Below are 22,154 nucleotides of genomic sequence, written 5' to 3' on the forward strand. Positions count from 1 at the left end.
TTTTTAAGGGTTTGTGTTTACTTTATACTTTATTGATTAAGTAATCTAGAAGAACAGCCTCTTTAAAGTTCCTGCTAGTGGTGCAGGCTCGCCCGCCGGATCCCCCTCGGCTTCCTCTCCTGCAACCATCAAACCAACCGCCTCGCTCTCTGGCTCTCTCAGATTCTCTCTCCACCCCTCTCGCTCTCTCTTTCCTTGGCACGGCACACGGGGCTTATGTGTCTTGTACTGTACGGAGAGAGAGAGAGAGGGAGCTCTACACTGGGTGACGTCACCTCTCCCATGGCGTCACATTGACGTAGCGCATACCAAGAGCTCTGTGTGGAGGCAGAGCCCACATAAATGCACTATTTGACTTTCTCCCCTCAGACGGCGCACATAAACAAACGCGCGTTACAAGAGCACACTTTGCAAAGCACCCATCAGCACTGACACACTCACCAGCACGGGGACGGACGCAGACTCGCTCCTTAGAGCCACTCGGGAGTTTGATGATTTCTTTTTTATTTCATTTTCTACTTTTTATACTTTAGAAAAAGTAAGTGGAAGGAACGGAACTTTTTTTCCTTTCCCTTTTCTTTTTCTAATGCCGACGAATCCAGCGCCTCTCCGACATCACTAAGAGTGCTTTTATTATTATTTTTCTTTCCTGTCATTATTTTTAACTCTTTGCGGTTGTTCTGGATGGAAAACGGATACTTCACGCGAAGTTATTAGCCCACTACATGTAAAGACGGAACCGCTACAGCAAACAAGTAAGTAAACTGAATGAATGAATGAATCTGTAAAGCTCTGCCTCACATCTTGGCGGAAACACGCCGAAAGAAGATAACCCTCAGCTGTACGTATTCATTTTTTTCCCCACCTAAATCAAAAGCCATGATGGATTTATTACTCTAACATCATCTGTGCGCATGCTGCCCAACTTTGTGCGCCTAACCTGTTGCTGCTCACGTCAGCCACCGGCACACGCGTGTTGCCGGTCATGTTTGTTGGCCTGTGCCTATGTGCGGGGTCTCCGACGGCGAATGAGGCTGAACTCTGAATTTAATTTGCGCTGGAGAAGGTATCGTATCCTTTCCGGTTGTCATGGAAATGAGATGCCTCTCACTCTCACAATGAATAGTGGAGTCGGACGCACAAATGGTCTGAGTGGAGAGCGGTGTAACCTACATTCAGGCAGGAGCTCAGAGAGGAGACTTAATGCTCTTTGATTTCAAGCCAGGGTGTGTTTGGGGTTTTTTTGTTTTGTGTGTGTGTGGTGGGGGGTGTCTTGTCGGATTTATTTTTCTTTTTTTAATTTTTAAGTTTTTGAGGGGGTGGTGTCTTTTTATAAAATGTATTTATATACATAGATGTGTGTAAGTGCGTGTTTGTGAGGTTGTGGGTGTGTTTGAGTTTAGATATCGCTCGGCTGATAGTCTGTGCCGGACTGCGCTATGATTTAACCTCCAGTAACATGGAGTGAGCGTACAGTTACCATTAACCCGTATATAATAAAACTGGCCCAAGATACACTGGTACTCAAATTGCCTCCGAATTTCATGAGCCATGTATCGCAGGAAAAACACCCTCAACCATAAAGCCACAACAACATTTCTGAAGCCCACCGTGAAGCATGCTCCAGCAGCTATAGTGCCTCTTGGCCAGTCACGTAGTTTATAATAATAAGCTGACAACACCGGGTTGAGGTACTTAAGTAAGTTGCTGGTTTTACCTTCTTTTCCCCCCTCAGTTCCCTCACACACACTCAGGTTTACGCATACACGCACGAACGCGCGCACGCAGGCTCCAGTGACAGGCTCCCACTCAGGGCAGATTTACAGTAGGCTAGGCTACTCGCATATTTTTCTGCTCTCTCCTTTATGTCCTTTCTTTTCTCTGTTTCTGTTTGCTGGAAGCCTCGCGCTGTCCGGGGTTATTGGTGCGAGGGGGCTACCGGGGGCTACCGGCGCTCCGGGGCGCGTGCTTTACAGCTCTTTTGTCGTTCTCTTGGTTACCGGTGCGCGCAGGGCCAGAGCCCCACCGGCCGGCTCGGTCTGAGAATAAAGTAGGGGGAGACCGCGGGTTCATTAAAAAAAAGTTAGAAAAAGGCAGAATGTCTCACTTTGTACAAAAATAAGTTTGTTTGAAGTAAAAACACTTCATCTTCATCTCTTTAACTCCCATCGATGGCTCTGATTATAGCGTATTCACGCAGTTACGGGTTTAGCTTCACAACTTTATGTAAGAATGAGATGACTTCAGCTTATTTCAAATGGACTCTCATTTGTGCTGTTACTGTAACAAAATCATTTTTCAGGCCTAAAGAGGTATTTTTTCTCTCTCAGTGCTCAAATGGCTCCATACACAATTGAATAATGGCTTAATTGTTCCAAATCAGCCCTAATCAAATAAATGTTATACAGCTTGACTTGTCTGTTTACTCTGGTTTGTGCTTTTTTGTTTATTCCAACCTATTTGGGGGCTGTTGGGAGGGATTACATCTATATAAAAGCCATATTCCAACAAAAGAACCACCGACAGGGGGTTTGTGGGTGTCCAGTAAATCCTTTGAGAAGTGGTTTAAAGTTTGGTGAAAAGTGGCTACTGACATGAAGCTGCAGGTGCTCCTAGTCTTGATCCGTATGAGGGTTGTGGGTTGTCGCCAAGCTGTTTTGCGATACACACAAGGAGACTGCGTGGTCTTCTCAACTTGACCGTCTCATAGAGGGGGGTCTGTGTGTGGCGGAGAGAGAGCCACAGTGAGAGAGAGACAGAGTATATAGGAGTGTGTTACAGAAAGGGGGCGCTCTGGGCCTTGAAATCCTCCGGCCACGGTGCACCCTGCTGCAGTGAGAGGGAGTCGGAGGCGCACGGCGCACAGGAGCCCGCTGGTCTGGTTTCAGGTCCGACTCACAGTTTTCTAGATTTCTCTCTCCCCTCTGGATGAACCCTGAGCAGGCGAATGCGGCGGTGATCAGAGGCAAGAAAAGCGATGGCCCGGAGGCACTGGCGCAAGCTGCTTTTATAAAAGTTGTCACTTTTGTAGGTCTGTATTATGATTTTTTTTTCATTATTATTATTTTGTTTCAGAAGTCGTGCATAGTTTGTTGACTGGTGGAATTTCTGTTGTACGGTGCAAAATATCTGTTAGGCAGTAATTATAATAATAATAACGGCGAAGACGTTAGTGCTAAAACGAAACCTGTCGCCCACGTAGGCAAAGTTTTGAAATGAACCCAAAGTCCTCAGTTGTGGTTCTCTTTGTAGGATGCACTCAGTGACATATTTATTGTCAGAATTGCCCTGTGTTGGATGTAAAAGTCTAAATCTTATCCCTAATTTGCCTTCCAGCGTGTGCACTTGTAGTTATTTGAATTTGCGCCGTCTCAGCGCAGTGCTTTACATCCCCTGTTATCTCTTTCTACTGCTTTTAAACCCGATAAACTGACTGAATCTCTCAGATGAGATTTTTTTGCCAATAACGATTTGCTTTTGAGATGAAACGAAAGCTTTGCTGGTTGTCTTTAAATTGTGCAAAAATGTTTCTCTGTCCGATTTTTTTCTAAAAGTGTGAGGAAATTTTGAACACCGAATTTGAATTTGCTGAAGTTTGTGGAAGCAATTTAAACAAAGGTCTCCATTCTTCAGGGAGAAAAAAATAAATAAATTTTCGCTTCTCTTTGAGTAATCTTTTTTTTTATTTTTTTTTTTATCTTTTTTACGAGCGTTTGAGGCACTTACCTGATTATTCAGCCTGCCACTGGCTTTAACACAGCCATGTCTCACCCAGGCACAGGTTCGGAAGAGCGCGCCCAGCCGAGCTCGGAGCCCCGGCGGTCGGACACTTCCTTAGCGACGCCCGCCGAGCCCTCCCCGCTCCAGGAGCCCTGCCCCGGCCGCAGCCACGCCACCCCTAAATCCCGGACACCCAGCACCATTCAGCGCGAGGCTCTTTCACCAGGTACAGAAACAAGCGCTCAGTCTGTCTTCACTTTCATCTTACCCTTTTTTTCTTTCTTTCTTTTTTAATATCTTTCTCATCTGATGCTTTTGTAACGAGTGCAGCGGCTCTGACACTTTCATTTCGTGTTGCTGTTGTGGAGTGCTTGGTGATATGAGTCGGGTGATTGTTTTATTGTGGGGAAAAAAGAAAAAAACAACATTCCCAAAAAATTTAAAAAGAAAAAAATATATATATACATATATATCATTTTTATTTAGTAGTTTAAAACACAGGGGATAGATCTGAATATCAGCTGGTAGGCAGTCGTTTTATTTATGTGTTTATTTATGCTCTTTTACTCCTGTTAAAGGTCAAAATATGAGTTGAAGTTTCCTGAATGTTCTGGTGATCTTTTGTTTGTGCTGCAGCCGTGAGCCCATGTGTATGTGTGTGGGTTGATTTTGTCTGGCAAGTGAGCTGACATTTCAGTCATTAAGATAAGACAATTCTGAGGCCAGGCACACCTATATCCAAAACCTGGAGGCGAAATGTGAATCATATATATATTTATATATAATACAATCACACACACACAATTTTGTCCATTATAATTCAATAGAGAAACTACACTGTATATCCTGAAGTAACTGGTTGTGTAAGTGTGTCTCTGTGCTTTGTGTTTTGTTTTTTTGTTATTTTTGTGTGCACAGTGTAAAGGGAAAAAAGTAAAAATCACTCTAAGCATTTTGTGGGACGCTGACTCCCCGAAAATGTTTTATAGTTTATTGATATAAAGAAAATCTGTGTTTTTGTCATTTATTTCTGCACCTTCATGTTTTCATTTGTTAGATCTATGGCATTCTGACAATGAACAAGCGCACTCAGTTATTGGAACAGCTGCAGTTTGTCCAGTTGAAATGCACACCTCGAGGTTAGAGACTGTTTCCCTTTGCCTCACTATGCTGCACCACCTGTGTCTGACTCTGCTTGGGTTGTCTGTCCTCTTGCTTGCACACACACACACACACACACACACACACACACACACACACACACACACACACACACACATATGCACACAACTGCTTCAATGCAAGTGTCATAAAGGCGACCCGATGGTGGTATTGGACTTTTGAGAATCCCCTACACTGACTTGCTTTGGTGACATTAACAACTAAGAAGCTCCGGTGATGGATCTCTATTTGCACTTGTGGTGAGTGTGTAAGAGAGGATGCAAGTTTGTAAGCATGGGTGTGTGAGTGAAGGTTAGACACGCCAACAAAAGTCAAGTAGCGAAGACGGTGAGACACTCGCAGAGACAAGTGGTTTTACAGGTTTTCAGGATAAGGGTGTATGCTTTTGGTAGAATGAACATATACAAGTCCATGTTGACATCTTGAACATTATAAGCAGATGAAAACACGTGGTGGTGGTGTGTGTGTGTGTACCAGAAAGAATTTCTTTACTCACCCGACAGACAAACATCACGCTACTTTGTAGCCTTTCTACCCTTTTCTCTCTCAATCTTTCATCTCTTCACAGAAAAAACAGAAATTTACCATATTTAAATATAAACATGTGCATGTGCCACGTGCAGTAAGTCTTGCACACATTTCTACACTAATGGCCCCTAATCTGAGGCTTGACCTACTGACACAACACAGAGAGCCGCAACCTTTACCACTGTACTCTCCTTTTTTCAGTTTGTTTTTTCTTTCTCTGGTTCTCTTCCTCCTCTGATGCCTAATCAGTTTAAAAAAAGGTCTTTAGGTATAGCCCAGAAAGGCCCCGTAACGTCCTTAATGCTGCATGTGTGTTTTTCCACGTGGGTTGAAGAGCTGGTCACTCGCAGAAGAAGAAAAAAATCTTGATGACGTCAAGCACACGTATGCCTACAGCTTGACTCATATCCTTAATTAAAATAAAAAGAAAGAAAGAAATGTAGCGGCTTAATGAGTCTGCTGATACACTATGCTTGTATATTTAATGGTTAATATAAAAATTAATAAGAATTATTTAAAAAAAATATTTATAGCAAAGAATTAAAAAAAAAATATTTATCTCAATATATATATATATATTTTAATCAGGACTATTTTCCTCTTTTTTCTTGCTTTATAAATAGAGAAAAGTTCAGGTGAGACCGCTTGGGCGGAGGTATTTGTGAACGCTTTAACAACTGCAGGACCAATATATCCCATATTTGACTAGACAAACGTGACGTACAGGGAAAGGGAGCGATTACGGCAGAGCGCGCGCATGCTGGGCGTCAATGGGAGCAGCGCAGTGTTGACAGTTCCCTGCTCGGGAGAGACGAGCAAACACCACAAAACCCTGCCTGCGCTGACACTCATGACTGATTATTATTATGCACACACACACGTGCAGACGCACGCAAACGCAGGTGTTGTATATTACGTAAGAGTTTTGATAAGACCATATAGTCCACACACAAACACACACACACACACACACAAAGAGAGAGAGAAACGATGAGCTGGTGGCCTGTTGCTGTAGCAGAATTAAATCAAGGGGGAAAAGTGAAGACATGCCGACTGGCGTCTGCAGCAGTTAGAGGAAATATCTGTGTCTGCGTGTCTGTCTTTATCTCAGTGTGTGTGCATGAGAGGGTGTGCGTGCACGGGTGTGTGTGAAGGGTCTGTGCAGCAAGCATCCAGCACCACCATGGGGTTCCATTATTATTTAATGTTATCTCATCTGCTTTTCCATCTGACTAACCAGAATACACACACACACACATACAGATTCTTGTATTTGAGCTTCAGAATCATCAACTGCAGCTTCTCTAACTTGACTAACTAGGATAATCAGCAATGTTCGAAGTTTTGGGTGTGTGTGTGTGTGTGTCAGTATTCAGGGTTTTTTCCCCTTTTTTTGCTGTACTTACTCAGTGCAAGTGCAAGAAGTGTTAACAGCAGAAATGGGTGTAAATTGCATCAAATGGAAAGATTTGGTTAAAGCTTTTCACAGCCTCTTCATTGAAAGAAAAACTTTTATAACTCTCTGCAAACTGCCTGTTCCAATAGAGCTGTGCAGATTGTTTTTGTTTCTTTTTTTAATTTTTTAATGGTTGACCCTGTTTAGTGTTACCACTGTGTGCATGTGCATCCAGTAGAGTCTGCCTGTATCCTGCAGATTTACTGAACATGAAGCCCTGCTTCTCTGATTAAATCACTGTTTGTAAAATGTCATAAATTCTTCTTCTCTGCCCAGTGATTGTTGCTATATAGCTGTACCCTACTAACATGGGAATGTGAAGCTTTTGGGATACATGTGGTCTGATGTGCCACGCAGCTCTAACCTGCGTGTGTGCTCTGTTTCCTCCAACAGATATGCCCTGTGTGCAGGCTCAGTACGGGCCGGCCCCTCCAGGCTCAGCCTACTCTGGCCAGTCCTTCAGCTACCAGAGTGAAAGCTACAGCTCTGACCTCATGACCCCCGACTACACCAAGCTGGACCTGGGTGGGGGTGAGATCTCTGCAGCTGCCACCACCTCTCTCCCAAGCTTCAATGTCTTTGTGGACGGGAGCTATGAGCCTAAGTCCTCGTGCCTCTACCAGATGCCCACGCACAGGCCCACCATCAAAAAGGAGGAGGAGAGCTATCCAACTGCCCCACCCCTGGAGGCCATGTCCTCCTCCACCATGTACTTTAAACAGTCTCCCCCTTCCACTCCGACCACCCCGTCTCTGCCACCCCAGCCGGGCACCTCCTTCCTATGGGGGGAGGAGCACCCCCTGGCTCCTTCTCACCCTCACTCTCTACCTTCCAGCCTGGAGACCGGCCCCCTCAAGTCCCCCCGTTTTCCGCACTTCTACCAGCATTCGCCGCCCCACAGTGGAGGCAGCATTGGCGGTTATGACAGCCTGGGAGGAGGGCTGGTTCGCACCTCTTCTTCCTCCTCTTCCTCCTCCTCATCAGTTTCCCATCCTCACGTCCCACCCCTGGAGCAGCCCCTGTACCAGCTGCACCGCGGAGCAGGGAGCAGCAGCCTCGCCTTTCGCTCCCTGGCACTTGGACCTTGTGGCCCTCTACTAGCAGACAGCTTGCCCTCTCCACCCCCGCGTGGCCCACAGGGAGAGGGAACCTGTGCGGTGTGTGGAGACAACGCGGCTTGCCAGCACTATGGCGTACGCACATGTGAGGGCTGCAAAGGCTTCTTCAAGGTAAAAAAAAACAACAACCCACAGCTATTATTAAAGTCTTCCTCTAGTTTCAACCTTTCTGGTCTTTGGTTTTCTTTTGTTTTCTTGTACTTCTGGGTCTCGTGGTTTCTAATAAGACATCACACACCTGTCCCTCATTTATACCCCTCTGCATCTTTTGAAGTATTCCCTCTTGTTTCTAACCTCTCACATTCATAACAGACTTTCCATCTTTAAAATCTCAGCCAGAATCTGTGAACTGGCTGCAAGCTGACTGACGTATTTAAGTCGGAGCAGTTTGCTAGCATTTGCCTTGCTCCCACTCTACACCCTTCTCTGTACTCTCTAAATCGTCTTTAGAGTCATTGCGAAAGCACAACACACCCACAGGGGTCGTTTCTCCCAGCAACCAAGTGGGCAAAGTGTGCATAAGCACTGGCTCTGTGTATATGTGTGCGTGTGTATTTGTGACTGCTTGCATGAGAACACAGGATGATAAAAACATATATTCTCTCCAAAATAACAGCCGTGTCTAGGAGCTCAGATACTCAGAAATAACGCGGTGTGCAAGCACGTAATGGTGAAGGAATCCTTCTTGAAACCAGTTTTCTGACGGCGTGTTTTTAGTCAATTGGCGGCCACAAATTTGACCACAATTCTCTTGCATAATGCTCAACCCGATATGAATCTGTTTGAAATTTGGTCCCTCAAGTGATGCAACCTAACACTTCTGAACCTGCTGTCTCACATCCCATGTTGCCGCACGTGCTAATGCGCTGACAACACAGTTTAACACAATCCAAGAGCCGGTTTTTAGTCAGATTCATTTTCCATTTTCCTCATGCTGCAAGTCATAAAATACAACAGACATGACAAGCGAGATATTATATTGCTGTGCATGTGCGTGTATACATATATATTTGAGGCTTAGTGGCACATCACTTGGAATTACAGTGAACTCGCACTCGGTGACAGTGGAGTAATTCATTTGCACAGTTTTTGAATTAAAACATTTTCCGGCACACTTGTTAAGCATTCTATTGGCTGCACGAGACGAGAGTTAAAATTAAGAGACAGCAAGAAGGAGGGTGCACACACCGAGGTAATTGAATAATGCCTCTGGTAGGTGGAAATGAATTATCCTTCCTTTCAATTAGTTTCACAATTTGTTTTTATTTAGTAATTAATGAAAGCAGCGTCTGGTGGCAGCAGGCTGCGGGCTGTCTGCTCGCTGCAGTGTTCCCTCCGCAGCCACAAAGCCTGTCAAACCTCGCTATGTTTCCTTTACACTCCTTCTCTCACACACACACATACACACACATATGCAGATGCAGCGAGCCATCCCCGCCTCACGCAACATATGCAGGCAACCACACATATAGAAAAACATACTGTAACATGTGTTTTTTTCACACTGTTACCCCGTGAATCCAGGATGCAGCGGCAGCAGCAGAAACTAAATCGTGTCTCTCACACACACCTGCTCCTTATTCACATATTCTCAGGCACATCACCTCCATTATCCTGATGGTTTTATTGTGCCCGAAAAATATTTTCCCGATTATATTTAATTATCCATGAATAGTTATTACGCATTAAACCATTGTAGAGGCTTGCTGTAAATTATTGTTATTTCATTAGTGCAATTTGAAGCACATTTTCCCCGTGAATTAATTTTAGCTCTTAAACAAGTCAGTTTTTTTTTTTTTTTGGGGGGCATGTTTATTATTTTGAATAATGTGTTCCATTCACGGGTTTCCATTAATTTAGTGAACCTATTCAGTATTTCAATTTTTAAAATAAAATAAAAAACTATTCCAACTGTTAGTATAATACATTATGTTATCAAAAAAAAAGAACATTAAAGTCCCCTGTTTCCATGCACCCACTGTTCTAACCAACCGGTGAGCTGTTTTAGACCTGCTGCACACTGTTTTAGTTTTCCAGGGCTTGCTTGGTACGTTAGTAATAGAAATTATGGTAAGCATCCATGTGCTGGTGAAGATAATTGGAAAAACAAGCTCGGAAACGTGTAAGCTGATCATATAAATCCAGTGTGTAGGATTTTAGAGTTATAAAAACAGTAAAGTCAGCTCACGGATACAGATGTCTACATGTGTTTTTGCACTTTTTTGACGGCAGAAACTGAGAATCAGTGGTCAGAAGCAACCAGAGAGGGGGTTGGGATTTAAGATGGGGTGGAGAGGGCAAAGTCCCTCAAGGCTTTTAATTTAAGCCGAGGCTATTAGTACATGTTACATGTCAAGAATCTGTCTCTGCACGCCTCCGTCCGGCCCCTACAACAGCCACAGTATGACTCCTGTCAGAATACTTTCAATTGTGAATGTGCTTTCAGTGCACACTACTCATTCCTCAATTCTGACTCAACATCTAACTGAAACTTTTTCACTTTAATCAAGTTCCTGCCCACAGAAACAATATGGCCTGGTGCAAAGTAAATTTTAAATTTGTTATTTTAATGAAATTTGGGGTAAACACGAGGAAAAATGACAGGGAAGATTAAATTAATTGAACTAGAACAAAGTGTACTACACACACACACATACACACACATACACACACACACAAACACACACACACACACACACAAATATATATATATATATGTATGTATATTTACACATCACATCAGAGACTAGTTATAGCTTTGAAGCTTTGATAGTGACTCCAGTCATCGTTTTTGCTGATTATTAGAAAGCAAAGTCACAAGAGCCCCAACCAACACACACACACACAAACGCAGACACACAGATGATAACAGACAGACAGAGAAGAGAAAGGGCCAGCGCTCGCTCATGAGAGCTTAATTTATCGAGCCCTTAATTGATGATTGCAAACTCAGGCTTTTCTTGGAAACAGACATCTAAATTAAGCCTGAGGTCACTGAAGAATTTCCTCCTTGAACAAACAGCAGGGTTAACTTAGCTTATAGACTACTCCACTTTCACCTTTATGCGCACCGCCCAGCACACCGCCAGGGAAACCGGAGATTTTAAAGTTTCAGAGAGGAAAACACAAAAAAAGAGTCACAGTTATCTTTAGAACACGCTCCGGGCGTGTTCGCGTGGGCTTTACTGTTGGTCAGTATTGGGAAAAATCGCGTAAATGACTCCGAACCTCTTTAAAAGTGTAAATAAAAGTTTGCGCACGGAAGCCTTGTGCGTCATTCAGCCTTCCTCATGTTTAGTCCGGACACCATCTAACTGGATGCATCCCCCCCCCACCCCCCTTTCTCGACCACATTAATGACCATAACTTACTTATCCTCGCGCGCACGGGTCGCAGACCATTGAAGGGATGAAAGGAGACATTCACAGCGATCTGCGGTGCCATGGCAACGACTCTCATCCGGCACTGGCGCCCATTACGCGTCGGTTCCGCACTCGCGCCGAAGCATATGGAATAATTGGTGTATTATTGGTCTCCTGGGGGGGACGGGCATGTGCGGCGCGAGGGGTTCCTAATTGGATTTATTTGTTTTTATGTGTTTTAGAAGCGTTAAAGAAGCCGTGGCACTTCCGTTATGTGTAAATTACAGTTCAGTTATAGGCGCTGCCTGAGTGGAGTGCTGGAGTCACAGCGGGTAAACGCGGTGGTAAAGTGAGTATTTGTGAGGGTTTTACGGTGTTGTCATCGCAGGTTCACCCCAGAGTTTAATCTCCTGTCAGACACGGGCAGCGTGGCCCCTTCAGGCCTCATTGGAACTGATAATGTCGGTCTGCGGTCTGTTCGTGCTGCGAGTGAAGAACTTCGTGCTTTTACTGGAACTGTCCGTTCAAAGTATTGCCTTCAAACACGACTTCACGCGGTCACGAGCGCGCAGGATTGGCCCCATAGATGCGCGCGCACTACAATCTCACTTATTGTCCTCTCTGTATTCGCTGAGCCCCCCCTCTCCACTCCCTCCCACGTGGCCCGTTTCTGATTTCATTTTAATAAGGTCAGTAATAATCGCGCGAGCCAGCGGAGGAGAAAACAGCTCCCGCGGGGCCCATTGAGAGAGGCGCGATGCGCGAGGCCCCGAAGGTGCCACGAGCTGACCCGCGAGCTTCACAAACAATCTGATCAGGCAGCTTTCGCGGCCGCTCGTCCCCCACCCCTCTCCACCTCACCCACCCAACCCTACCCCGTCTCACGGGACCCGCCTCCGCACGCCACGCGCTGGATCTCTATTGTCAGCTGCGGCGCTAATAAAATTGTCCCTCCTGCAGGCGAGGCTTGTTGGGAAATTAATTTTATCTAATTATACTGATGTCACCGCCGCCTTTCAGCGCGTAATTAAAATCTGACCTGCGAGCTTCTCTTTCATTCTTTGACGGGCAAGGAAAAAGAGAGAGGGAGAGAGAGAAATTGAATTAAACAAATCAAATATTAGGTGTTGATTGTGTTTGGAGGCTGATTATCGGCATGCCTGTTTCTTCTTTCTCCAGCGCACCGTGCAGAAAAACGCCAAGTATGTCTGTCTGGCCAGTAAGAACTGTCCTGTGGACAAGAGGAGACGCAACCGCTGCCAGTACTGCCGCTTTCAGAAGTGTCTGAGCGTGGGGATGGTGAAGGAAGGTAGGAGATCACACACACACAACACACACACAAACACGCACATATGCACACAACTGCTTCAATGCAAGTGTCATAAAGGCCACCCGATGGTGGTATTGGACTCTTGAGAGTTAATCCTAATAATGCAACACTAATCAGACCTGCAGTCAGTGATCATAGCCCCCCGTCTCTGCAGTCAGTGGTTAATAGGCCGGTAATGGCTCAGCCTGTGGTAGCATCACACAGCTGTCTATGCAGAAACGCCTGTCTGTGTTTGGAAGAAAGTATGATACACATCATACCAATTAGTCCCTGCCACCTTTAAAGCCCCTGAGTTCAGTGTTGTTTAGCAGAGCCTCAAAGCTGACCATCTTACTCAAAGATTCTCCCATTATGTCATTGTGTTCACCACATCTGATGCGTTGACTGTTGCTGCATAGTGCACACACACAGACAGACGCGTTTCGATGATGTGTAGAATCAGCGTGACACTCAAACTGCCCCCATTCCCATGAGGTTTGTCACCTGTCTCACACCCTGTAATACCCCCACCCACATATCCACATGCATAAACGCAAACAAACCCACACAAAATGCATACTGGATGTCTCTGTGTTGCATTAACACACATCCTTCTGCAGCCTGCAGAACAGCTCCACTGCCATCTGCTGGCTCGTGGCCTCCTGTGTGTGGAGATCGTGGCAATGTTGGGAGCACTCCTGCAGAGAGCTCTCCCAACCTTTTAGGCGTTATTTCGCTGTGATGAAAAGCTGATATCAAGCCTGTCAGCTGGAGGGTAGAACTTGACTGTGCATGCAGAATTAATATTTCTACGTCCAACTCAAAAACCTCTTGCCTTCTGTGTTTCTCTGTTTCAGTGGTGCGTACTGACAGCTTGAAGGGGCGCAGAGGTCGTCTGCCTTCCAAACCAAAGAGCCCCCTGCAGACGGAGGCATCTCCTCCTTCTCCACCCCTCAGCCTCCTCTCTGCTCTGCTCAGGGCTTATTCTCACTGCACACCTCGTGACCTTGACTACAGCCAGGTAACCCATGCCCTTAACAATTCATTTCAACTGGAGAAATCCATTAGTTTATTTTCGAATACAGATAGTTTACAAGTTCTTTCAGTAATTTCTCTTCTTTTCTTGATCTGCAGTTCAGCGCTGCCGACCCACCATCCTCCTCCTCGGACGTAGAACACATCCACCTCTTCTACAGGCTACTCACCATCTCGATGGAGACCACAAGGTGCTGGGCGGAGAGGCTGCCCAGCTTCTCCGAGCTTCAGCGTGACGATCAGAACCTGCTCATAGACTCCGCCTTCCTGGAGCTGTTTGTGCTGCGATTGGCTCACAGGTAAGGAAGCAGAAATGGAGCCTCTTTTAACACCTGTTTTAAACTTGGATCTCCACTCCTATGCACCCCTTCTCAAGCTTTTGAACCACACAGACTTACACTTGTACGGGCAACTTTGTTTTGCTTAGCGTCTCAGAAACAAGAGGCACTTAAACCCTTTCCGATTAAAGTACAGTGCATAACTGTGCTGGCAAAGCTGTGTGCTGCTGTGTTGGTGTATCTCCAGAGTGGGAGGAGTGGAGCTGAGTAATCGCCATATGAACCAAATTATGAATGGAGTCTGTAGCTATGACAGCAGCTACACCCACAGAGTTCCGCTCTGCTCGTCTGATATCTGACGCACAGAGAGATCTGTGTGTGTGTTCTGCGGGCTAAAACTGTGCTAACATTGTGAACTGTGAATTGACAAGATCAATTTCCATCTCAAAGTTAGTCAGCTGAGTAACTGAAAAGAGCCGCTGTTATGGAAGGAAATACATATTCAGTTCAGCTGACCGACATAAAAACACAATGGGCTTCATTTACCTCATGCGCCCCCTGATGTATGTATGTGTGTGTGTGTTTGAGCAAGAGAGCACGTGTGTGTCTCACTGATGGATACCTGTGGTGCCATTGTGACTGCCCCGGCCCATCTTTGCCTCAGAATTACCCTGGGTTACCAGTTTGCTCTTGCAAGGCATGCGGCTGGTTAAATTTATGGGTAGAAGATGGTGGCGGTGGTGGGGGGCTACAAGCTCATCTCTTTGTCTGCGCTGTCGTCTAGGGCAGAAGACCAACACAGTGAGACACGCACACTTACTCACACTCGCTGATGATGTAGAATCCCAACTTTCTGTCCTCCTCCCAGTGTAGGTCCAGGTGCAGGGTGGGTAGAGGTTGGGCGGTGCCATCACAGTCCCAGCAGGAGGGGTGATCAGGCTGGGACTCTGACTCACTCTAAAGGGTGGACTCATAGGGGCCTCTTTCAAACACACGTACACACACAGACACACACTGCTCATCTTCTAATCGGCCAAACTCCCACGGCAGAGAGGAAAATGCACACAAACACAGTGCTGTCTTATTTTCTCCGTCTTCCGTGGGAGCGATGGATGCAGCGGTCCACGCATCTCCTCGCTGACCCCGTGCTGAACCTAGATGCCCCGCAGACCCTCACTCAAGCGTGTGTCTGTGTGCTTGTGAGTGTGTGCTCAGAGTGCATAGAGTAAATTTACTTCGTTCTTCTGGGCCGGCATTGCTGTAAGCACCCCGTTACCTAACAGTTTCTGTGGTTATTGGTCGATTACCGTGGTGACAGCGTAGTCAGGGGTGAGTGGAATGTGTGGCAGACATCCACCTGTGCTTGTGTGCGTGCATGCATCTGCCTAGATACGCATCTACCAGCCTGTCTGTGTATTTTTGCTCCAGCGGCACTATCTCACACGGGTGAAATGGTCCTGTGAGATATTATTTGGTCAGCTCTGAGTTAAGAGAGCGATGTTTACTTAATCACAGAAACACAGCCGGTATGTTGTGGAAATAACAGGTACTAATATACATCACCAAACGTGCATCAACAAGGACAGTTCACGCTCATGTTCGTGAAATTCTCCAAAAATGACCCTGCTGATAACTTTTAATATAGTTTTGAATTTTGACCCTTCAAGAGGTGTTCTGGAGCAATGCTGTTGATTTTAGTCCCTCAAATCACATTGTGCTCCTATGCCCCTGTGATACACGCTTGATCAAATCACCAACACTTCAGCTTGAATTTTATTTCGGGGAAAAGTGAGCAATGACTATGCTGGTCAGGTTGTCTGTGTTGAGTATTCCTCCCTCAGATGCCTTCAGGGCATTACAGTCAAATCCTGCAAATTCACGAGGCACAACATGGGGAATGTGGAACGTAAATGACGATCGTCCCTCCAGTCGTCTACTGCGGTACCTTTGGTCTTGAATGCTGCAGACCTTTCCACAAAAAACTGCTTTTTTGTTTATAAGAGAAGATCCAGCTTTCATCACCAGCGATGAGCCCCAACATGACCGTGGGGCCAGTTTGACACAGAAGTTAAGTGGTCTGTGTGCAAGTCTGAGGCCCCGGGTGTAATCGCAGGCGCACGAGTGCAGGAGTTCAGAGCAGAACTTCCAGGGAGTGATCTAAAAATATGAATTTTGCTGGCTTCAAGGGTGCTCAATGGTATAACTTTGATCAGCCAAGTACAAGTTTTGAGTTTCACATGCGGAACGTTAAGGTCGCACCTCGTGCAGCAATGAAAAATTAGGTGAATCTGTTCTGTGAGAGATGTTTGACAAGAAGTCAGGACTTCAACCTCAGCCTAGAGGAGATGATACGAGGGATCGAAATCAAAAACAAATTTGCTGTTCTTCCCCAGCAATAGGTGAGAATAGGTGAGGGGCATCGTTTCTCAACCTCTTCCTGTTATTCACTTTCTTCTCTGTGCTCTCTTCTTGTGATTTCCTGGAAGTACAAAGAATATTTTGGTCCCGATCGCTGGTGCTAATTGTTTCTGATGTTAGTTGTTAATGCTTTCTCATGTATGTGCATGTGTCTGGCCTAACGGTGTGTTTCTTTTGAACTGAGTCTAATTAGACACAAATAGCGTTGCAGTTTATCCTCATAACTGCCAAACCAAAGTTTGTGCAGGGTGCAATTTGAGGCTTTCCTCCCTTTCCACACTAATTCCCCTCTTTGCTCTCTCTCTCTTTAATATCGTCTGGTTTCCAAGTACACACTTTCTCTCCTAGATCTTCCATCTCTCATAGTTTACCCTTCTTCAACTAAACACAGTTGCAGCTCTCCAAAGAAGAGCGGGCTCCTATTTTAGAGACTAATAGAGACCAGTCATAGCTCTCCATCATCCTCTGCTTCCACTCTCTCTCTCCCTCCTTCTCTGCTTGATGTCAAAGAAGTGGGATGTTGTGTGTCGTGAGTAAGTGATGGTTAAATACATCTGAGAAGACTTTTCATTTCCTTATTAAAACCTTGTGTTTCCACTGCACACCACAGCCTGGGCACATTAAAGCCATAACAGTTTATCTATCTGCAAATATACACGCACACACAGAGCAACCCTCTGCCCTAACCCTTCACCCCACCCTGCCACAAGGAAACGCAGGAATGTTTTAAAATGCTGTAATTTGGAAACACAACCTTAATCAGCTGCATGCTTGTGTTTGATGTGTGTCCCGTTTCTGCGTGAGTGCGCACACTGCCAGGTTTCTCATTGTTTTTTATTGTAATTGTTTCCTTTCCCCAGCATCTCAAGCTATATTTACAATACATGAGGGAAAATACAGAGTTTTCTCTGGAAAACGGCGATCTAATCAGTCCACCATCTCCTTCTTTTTTTTCCCCCTTCCTCTTTCTCTCGGTTCCTCAGGTCGATGCTGTCGGAGGATAAACTAGTGTTCTGTAACGGCTTGGTGCTGCACAGGTTCCAGTGCCTTCGTGGGTTCGGAGAGTGGCTGGACTCCATCCAGGAATTCTCCGCTCACCTCCAGAACCTAAATCTGGATACCTCTGCCTTCGCCTGCCTGGCCGCCCTTGTGCTGCTCACAGGTAACCACAGATTTTCAATCACGAGGTTACTAGCGGGAGGAACAAGAATCAAGGGGTCCTAATTCTGTGGTTGCATATAGTCACCTGTGCTCAAAGTTATTAACATCGTCTCTCCACTCCTCATAAACACTGCGAATCATTTAAGCTGAACATGAATATACAGATAAAACGCACGCTCGCTCGCTCGCTCGCACACGCACACACACACACACACACACACACACACACACACACAGAATCTTCCTGTTGTCCGGAGCTTTGCCTCCTGGTGATTCAGTGTGACAGTGATCAGGTGGACACATCCTCTAACGTCAGACACACGCTTAAAGACACACATGTGCATGCGTGTTCCCACACATCTCTGCCCCGAAACAAGAACCTGATACCCAGAAGCACCTGCTGCACCTGCCACACACCTGGCCCTCTAATCAGTGTTCATGTGTGAAAAATGAAAGGAGAATCGCAGCCTGCTCTGAGAGCACACATGCTGCAGGCGAGGCAGATTTAGTTTTTTAAGTAAAATGCATCAGGCGACAGAGACTAGTCTGCAGTTAAGTGCTTATATTCCTCTTTTTAAAACAGTTTTAGGGTGTTGGATGCTGTAAAGTAATGTGCAGTAGCTAAAAAAAAAAGAAGAATTAAATTAAATAAAAAAAATCCCCCTCCCCCTGCTCTTAGCTTCCTTATTTCACCCTGCCCCCGCCGCCTCCTCTTCCTCAACCTCTTTCTGTCTGAGCCCTCCAACCCCATCCTCACCCTCTGGGGGAGCACTTAACTCTGTTCCTGATCGACCAGCCCACCGTGGAGCGCGGCTCTGGAATGGCGTCTGCGGTGTTCTCAGTGGCGCTCTGCCACCTCGGCAAAGCACACAGCGCAAAGCCACAACAGAGCCACCAGAGCCACCAGGCGATCGACCGCTTCAGAGTGGCCTGTGCAGAAAGGCAGTCATCGATCTCTCCCCGGGAGCTCACGCTCATAGAGAAAGAAGGGGTAGGGAGAGCGGGAAGAAAGACAGGGAAGCGGAATTGTGTGGCGAGAGGTCTGAAAGCCGCGCTGAAAGGAGGGCCGGAGTGACTCTGCAGCGGCAAACACAACAAACAAAAGAGTCACATAAACAAACAGTAAATAAGCTTCGGATAATGGATACCTCAAAGTGAGACGGGTCTTAGTGGGAGCCTCCCCTGCAGCACAGCTCGTAGTGTGCCTGTATGTGTGTGTTTGTGTTTGGGGGGCTGGACACCCTGTTCTCTGCAGAATGAGTTAGTGTCACATTAAGCCTTGTACGAGTGCCACTGGAGTTGCTATGGGCAGCAGTGTGTGCATTTCTAATTTCATTTTGCTGCTCACAGGGCCACATAATCAGCTAACTGTTGAGCACTTCTGTTCTGCTCTTTGTCTTAATTTCTGAAATTGCACTGACTTTTTTTTCTGTGCAAATGTTTAAAAAAAGAAAATAAAAAATGTGCTCATATAGCCGTGCATGTGGACGTACACCAGTGAGAAGGGGGCTTATTAGATTAGACTGAGTATTGATCTGTAGTGAATGAGCCAGGTTAAGGCCTGTTAAGAACATGAGCCATACGGGCTAATGAGGTGGAATTCAATATAAAAGAAGATGTAGCTAATACTCTTTCAGCTGAATGAGCTCTGATGTATGTATATGTGTATGTATTTTTTTTCCCCACTGACTTTATTTTGGCCATTTAATGATTATTCTCCTAACATCTCTTTCTCCGTCTTTCTTTCTTGCGAATCTACAGAGCAAGTTCCCGGTCTGAAGGACTCAAAGCGGGTTGAGGAGTTGCAGAATAAAGTGATCTGCTGTCTCAGAGACCACCTGGGCTGCAGCCCTTCATCCTCCTCGTCCAAAGCCGCGCCTTCTCTGAGTCGTATTTTGGGTATAAGGGAAGAGCTTCGTTCCCAGAGGACCCAAGGCCTTCAGCGAATCTTCTACCTGAAGCTGGAGGATCTGGTAGCGCCTCCGCCACTGATTGACAGGTTCCTGGACACTCTGCCCTACTGACGACTCGGGCTAACCACGCAGCAAAATGAACCCACATCACGTCCTGTCAAGGCCTTTCCCCAAAGGAGCATGCAAACACACCCAGAAGAGAGAGAAGACGCACTCTCTCTCTCTCTCTCTCTCTCGAGACTGATGCAGCGCACGGAGAGCCAATCAAATATTTTTGACTCGACGGGGACAACCAAACAAGAGCGCCTTTCACTCAAACGGACTACCAGCTAAATGCTTTTCACCTGTATAAAAGACAATTACTCAAATGCTTTACCACTTTTTATTTGGTCCTCCTGTTTCGCCCCACGCTGGGAGGAGGGGGGAGGATGATGAGGCTGAGATGGACAGGAGAAAAGTGACTTTTTTTTCTTTCTTTTTTTTTTGACTGTCCTCGCTCCATCTGGGTTGCAGCTTATTCGGCAAAAAAAAGACAAAAAAAGCAAAAAACAAAGAAAGAACCGACGTTTATGAGTACTGTTTATCTGTGTTTCGGCCTGGCTCGTTCTGTCTGAGGACTTCCATTTAGAAAGGAGGGCTGGGAGAGGTGGCGATGTAAAAGAGAGAGTGCGGGGAGGGGGAGGTGATCGTTCCGAAATGTGCCGACATGTCAGAGGTGGAGCGGCGTAGGCGTAGGTGGGCCGAGATGTTACGACGCTGGACGCAGGTGTTTCATAAACACATGGAAGTGGCTGTTGAGGCAGGCTCTTAATTACAAGTGCAATTCCTTAAGTGCTATCGCGCCACAAGAGGAAGGGATGGAGGAGGAGGGGAAATCTAATTTCAAACTCTAAATTATTTTAATACAAAAACTTGTCCTGTACTGTCAGTAGCTAAAAAGAAAGACAGTCTCCCATCTTGCTTTAGACAGCAGAGGAGATACTGTGTACTAACGATCGATGACTGAGTCACCCAGACTTGAACTTTCTCTACTATGTGGTTTTTTTGGGGTTTTTTTTGTTTGTTTGTTTTATTAACTCAGTTTGAAATCATAGGTCGAGTAGAAGTGTGGAGGAATGAACATGGACAGAAATTGGCTTTGGAAGCACTTACACCCTGAGAAGGGCTAGAAGCACAGACACACACCCTACCTGCTCGCCTGGGGGACAGGGAGAGGAGGGTGCTCGACAGACAGCTGTATGTCCAGGGGTGAAACATTCCACGTTCATGCTCTTTTTTTTATCATTTTATATATCGCAGCGGCTGTGTGAGTGTGGAGGACATGATCGCCTACCGTCTTTGTTTGTGCGCTTAGACAAGCCAGGATCATATGCATGGTGTGTTATAAGCTGTCGAGAGCTGGCATAGCCTGTCAAAACAGCTCGACCTGTGTTTGTGTCTCAGACTGCAGCTCTATGGGAATCTCCCCAGGGCCTCCACCACCCACTCACACCCTCATGATGACGGCGGTTTTAAAATAAATAAAAAAAATCAAATTCTATAGATATAAATATATATAAATATATATATATATATATATATATATATATACAAAACTAATATTTTGAAGTGTTTTTAGCTTTTTCAAATATTGTGGTACGAGTTGTGCATTGTTTTTTGAAGAGAAACAAAAAAAGAGAAAAAAAGTTGCTGTTTTTTCAATGTCCTTCTTTGGTTAGAGTTTCCTGTTCGATATGTTGTTGTTTTTTCTTTCTCTTTGGTTCACTGGATTTTCTGTTCAGCACTTTGAAATCATAAACTAGTTCTGATTATTCTGACCCCGGCTGTGTCTTGTGTTTTGATTCTTTATAATTCATTGACAAAAAAAAAAGAAAAAGCACAAACAAAATATTGTTTTCTATATAAGGTAACAAAACATCAAATTTCAGCCACATTTTTACACATTTTTACATTTTTTAAGTGTGTGTGTGTGTGTGTGTGTGTGTGTGTGTGTGTGTGTGTGTGTGTGTGTGTGTGACTTGTCAGACACAAAAGCCTCTTGACAGGTAAAAGGCCTTGTCTCTCTCCTGGGGGACCCTCGGGCTCTCACAGAGAGTAGAGAGGGATTAGGAAAGTGAGGAGGGGGAGGAAGAGGGCGGGGAGAAGAGCTTCATGTTAGCATGAGGTCCAGATCAGCCTCCAGCCTCGTTAAACACCATCGATCGGCACGGTGACATTTCACAGCACATGCCGTCTATACTGTTACCGCCATCACTCACTTGCCGTCCTGCACAACAGCGTTACCGCTAACACAGACACACACTCTCTGTCTCTAACAGCCAGGTGATTGATAGCAACTGTTAGACAATTGTGAACAGCTCTACCTGTGCATGTGTGCGGGGAAAAAAGAAGAAGTGGGTAGAAGCAGAAGAAAGTGCACAAAAAGTAAAGAATGAGCACGCACCACCACCTCTTCTGTTTTATGATGTTTAAACTTTCCCCTTTGTGAATAAAATAATCATTTTAGAAGGATGAAGCGCAATGGCTTTCAGTGACACATACTAACCTGGAAATGCACATAAACATTATCAGTTTATTACTTATAATTCTGTGTGTTTGTGAGTGCATGTGGCACATAACAACAAATATCTGTCCAACACTTCACCCTCCTTTGGTTTGGGGGAAGGTGCGTGGG

The 22,154-nt window shown here is 45.5% G+C and overlaps 1 protein-coding gene across 5 annotated transcripts; it reads left to right on the forward strand.

Annotated features, from left to right (window-relative positions):
- Positions 1 to 351: 351 nt before the first annotated feature.
- On the forward strand, positions 352 to 20,987 carry nr4a3 (nuclear receptor subfamily 4, group A, member 3). Of its 5 annotated transcripts, none has more exons than XM_085178707.1 (8): positions 352 to 3,031; positions 3,776 to 3,946; positions 7,280 to 8,115; positions 12,546 to 12,675; positions 13,533 to 13,696; positions 13,810 to 14,009; positions 17,390 to 17,568; positions 19,329 to 20,987. In XM_085178707.1, the coding sequence occupies exons 1-8, from the start codon at positions 2,929 to 2,931 to the stop codon at positions 19,589 to 19,591; spliced, it is 2,046 nt and encodes a 681-aa protein (XP_085034833.1). In that variant the 5' UTR covers positions 352 to 2,928; the 3' UTR covers positions 19,592 to 20,987. The 5 variants fall into 5 exon arrangements, with proteins under 5 accessions (XP_085034833.1, XP_085034832.1, XP_085034830.1 ...); XM_085178704.1 differs by lacking the exon at positions 352 to 3,031 and adding an exon at positions 4,778 to 4,859 and having other exon boundaries at positions 3,817 to 3,946; XM_085178706.1 differs by lacking the exon at positions 3,776 to 3,946 and having other exon boundaries at positions 353 to 755.
- Positions 20,988 to 22,154: the final 1,167 nt, after the last annotated feature.

The sequence above is a fragment of the Neolamprologus multifasciatus genome, chromosome 11, assembly GCF_963576455.1.
Source record: "Neolamprologus multifasciatus chromosome 11, fNeoMul1.2, whole genome shotgun sequence".
NCBI classification, from domain to species: Eukaryota; Metazoa; Chordata; class Actinopteri; order Cichliformes; family Cichlidae; genus Neolamprologus; species Neolamprologus multifasciatus.